Here is a 3,483-nt window from a genome sequence, read left to right on the forward strand (position 1 = left end):
AGCAGAGGAGGTGCCTTAAAGGAGAAGAGGGAGAAGCAGGAGGAAGACCTGAACCTTCAGGGAGGCACCAAGGGGCAGCCACTGAGCCAAGAGGCAGCCTCAGTCTGGTTCACCCAGGACCGGTTCACCCAGGACCAAGCGGGGCCTGGTGCCCAGAGTTGAGGTGGGTGTTGCCCTTCCTGAGCTTCAGGGGGCTTGCTGCATGCTGGGGGTTGGGGGTGCAGATATTGCCTTTCTTCCGTCCACCCTGCCTGCCCCCCCCCCATGCCCTTCATGTGTCAGAGGTTCCAGGCATGCAGGGGGATCCACAGGTAGTAGCCCATATGGGCCGAGGGGTGGAGCAAGGGTGAGAGTGGGCACGGCGTGCATAAATGCACACACACATACTTGCACATCGTCAGAAGCACCACCTGTTACAGGCTGTCAGCCGAGCCCTCCAGCCTGGGAGTCAGGGTACCAGGATGGCAACAGCCCCAGGTCTGCCACTCAAAAGTGTGATAGTAGCCTCCCATGTCCCCTCTCTGAGCCTCAGTTTCCTCTTGTGCGAAAAGGGGGCAGTGACCTATATGGTTTTCCCAGCTGTGCCACTGTGTGGGGCTTTCACTAAACTGGACTTTAAGATGACTCAGGGATATCACCCATGTTTCGCTGACTTTGACCCATGTCCCAGACTCTTCCCTGAGCTTCAAACCCCCTTGGAGAAGTAAGGTAGGTCTATCAGCAACTTGGGTTGGGTTTGCCCCTCCCCCATCTGCCATGTCCTCACCCCATCGGGCTGGGAGGTGTCCATCCCTAATCATCTTTCATGGGGGTGTTCCCTAGGAAACTGAGAAACGCACCTCAGACATGTATGCGATTGTGCCAGGCTTACACAAGTGGCTCTCAGGGATAACTTTTGGCTGTCTCCCCACTCCCGCCGCCATCCCCCATGAGCTCCCTGCCCAGGAGACCTGGCCAGGCCCAGGCTGGGGGCCTGGATTGAGACCCCTGGTTCAAGTAACCAGAGCTGGGGGGGGGGCTCCTGTCTGAGGACTCCAGCTTCTTTTCCTCAGGTGCCCATCGGATGGGGAGATGGCTGATGCGCAGAACATTTCGCTAGACAGCCCGGGGAGCGTGGGGGCTGTGGCGGTGCCTGTGGTGTTTGCCCTCATCTTCCTGCTGGGCACAGTGGGCAACGGGCTGGTGCTGGCCGTGCTGTTGCAGCCCAGCGTCCGTGCCTGGCAGGAGCCGGGCAGCACTACGGATCTCTTCATCCTCAACCTAGCGGTGGCCGACCTCTGCTTCATCCTGTGCTGCGTGCCCTTCCAGGCCGCCATCTACACACTGGACGCCTGGCTCTTCGGGGCCCTCGTTTGCAAGGCTGTGCACCTGCTCATCTACCTCACCATGTACGCCAGCAGCTTCACGCTGGCCGCCGTCTCGGTGGACAGGTGCGCTGTGCCTGGGACCTGGCTGGGTCTGGGCTGGGGAGGGAAGACCTGAACAGATTCCTCAGGAACGAGAGCCGGGGGGGGCGGGGAGACCAAGGAGGGAGATGGGAGGGAGGGAAGGAAACGCTCTCCGGCCCCCACCAACCAGTCTCTGGGCGCACCACGCGCACAGCGTGCTCGAGGGGACCGTCCTGCCCTCCCCCAACTCCATTGTGAGCTGTGTCTTAGGTAGTAGGTGCTCCGTAAGTGTGACACGAATGGCAAAAAGAACACATGAATGAAATCATCAGTTATTTTATTACCGTCCACACCTCGCCCAGGCTGTGGTCATAGCTGTTTTCGTCGTTCCAAACATGGGGTCCAATCTAGGCTCACTCTCTAGCTGATGACCTTGGGCAAGTCCCTTCCCTCCGAGCCTCGAACCCAGCCTTGCTAGGTGCCAGGCACTGCTCTCAGCGCTCGGCGGGTTACTACTGCCCTTCACCCTCGCCGCCACCCCGCGCGGCAGGTCGCCGGACGCGGGGGGCCAGGCCGCGCGGGCGCGCAGGTGCCGGCGCAGCGGCCACGCGGGGGGCGGGAGGCGCGAGGCGCGAGGCGCGGGGGCAGCTGGCCCGGCCTCCCGCCTGCCGCGCTGACCCGGCGCCCGCCCGCAGGTACCTGGCCGTGCGGCACCCGCTGCGCTCGCGGGCCCTGCGCACGCCGCGCAACGCCCGCGCCGCCGTGGGCCTCGTCTGGCTGCTGGCGGCGCTCTTCTCGGCGCCCTACCTCAGCTACTACGGCACGGTGCGCTACGGCGCGCTCGAGCTCTGCGTGCCCGCCTGGGAGGACGCGCGCCGCCGCGCCCTCGACGTGGCCACCTTCGCCGCCGGCTACCTGCTGCCGGTGGCCGTGGTGAGCCTGGCCTACGCGCGCACGCTGCGCTTCCTGTGGGCCGCCGTGGGCCCCGCGGGCGCGGTGGCGGCCGAGGCCCGGCGCAGAGCCACGGGCCGCGCGGGGCGCGCCATGCTGGCGGTGGCCGCGCTCTACGCCCTCTGCTGGGGCCCGCACCACGCGCTCATCCTCTGCTTCTGGTTCGGCCCGTTCGCCTTCAGCCCGGCCACCTACGCCTGCCGCCTGGCCTCGCACTGCCTCGCCTACGCCAACTCCTGCCTCAACCCGCTCGTCTACGCGCTCGCCTCGCGCCACTTCCGCGCGCGCTTCCGCCGCCTGTGGCCCTGCGGCCGCCGCCGCCGCCGCCACCACCACCACCGCCGCGCCCGCTGCCCCCCGGGCGCCCGCCGCCGCGTCCGCCCCGCCGCCGCGGGCCCTGCCGGCTGCCCCGGGGACGCCGAGCCTCGCGGGAGGCTGGCGGCGGGCGGCGGCCGGGGCGGGGATCCGCGGGAAGAGCCCGCCCGCGCCGGAGAGGCTGGACGGGCCCCGTCTGCCGCAGGACCGGAATGAACCTCGTCCGCCTCCACTCTGCGGGGCGACCGTCTGTCTGTCGTTCCGCTTCCCCCAGGCCACGACGCTACCAGGGGATGGCGCCAGGCAGGAGTCCTCTGAGGCGCACTGGCTGAGCTGGGGCTCCAGCCCGGTGGACGCCCCTGGGCGGCGAAATTGGGTCCACCCAGCTAAGCGCAGGCCGCCCCCCCTCCCCCGGTCAGGCAGCCCCCAGACTCCGGCCCTAGCCAGTCTGGCACGAAGGCAGTTCCTCCGCCCACCCCCTCCAACTCGGTCAGCACCTTCTAGGCCCTGCTTTCTCCACCACCCTTCATCAAGGCCCTTCTCCCTTCCAAGCCGTGCCCTGGGTAAGGTAACACTAGCAGCTAATTTAGCAGTTATGAAGCATTTACTGTGTGTCTTATGCGGTGCTACACTCTTCAATCTAAGTATCAAAGCAGCTTTGCAAGATAGATATGATTAGTTCCATTTCTACAGCTGTAGAAATCAAGAATCAAAAAGGTTTAGTGATTTGGGGCACCTGAGTGGCTTAGTCAATGGAGCGTGTGACTCTCGATCTCGGGGTTGTGGGTTCAAGCCCGCTGGGTGTAGAGATTATTTAAAAATAAAATCT

At 65.1% G+C, this 3,483-nt stretch overlaps 1 protein-coding gene across 1 annotated transcript; it reads left to right on the plus strand.

Moving 5' to 3' along the window:
- The first annotated feature begins 1,071 nt into the window (after nucleotides 1-1,071).
- On the plus strand, nucleotides 1,072-2,870 carry GALR3 (galanin receptor 3). The gene is made up of 2 exons (XM_032416915.1): nucleotides 1,072-1,430; nucleotides 2,084-2,870. The coding sequence occupies exons 1-2, from the start codon at nucleotides 1,072-1,074 to the stop codon at nucleotides 2,868-2,870; spliced, it is 1,146 nt and encodes a 381-aa protein (XP_032272806.1).
- Nucleotides 2,871-3,483: the final 613 nt, after the last annotated feature.

The sequence above is a fragment of the Phoca vitulina genome, unplaced genomic scaffold (assembly GCF_004348235.1).
Source record: "Phoca vitulina isolate PV1807 unplaced genomic scaffold, GSC_HSeal_1.0 scaffold19, whole genome shotgun sequence".
Classification (NCBI taxonomy): Eukaryota; Metazoa; Chordata; class Mammalia; order Carnivora; family Phocidae; genus Phoca; species Phoca vitulina.

Coding starts and splice junctions, on each gene's coding strand:
- GALR3 (XM_032416915.1), top strand. CDS start 1,072: ATGGCTGATGCGCAGAACATTTCGCTAGACAGCCCGGGGAGCGTGGGG. Junction 1,431..2,083: donor GCCGCCGTCTCGGTGGACAG/GTGCGCTGTGCC, acceptor GCCCGCCCGCAG/GTACCTGGCCGTGCGGCACC.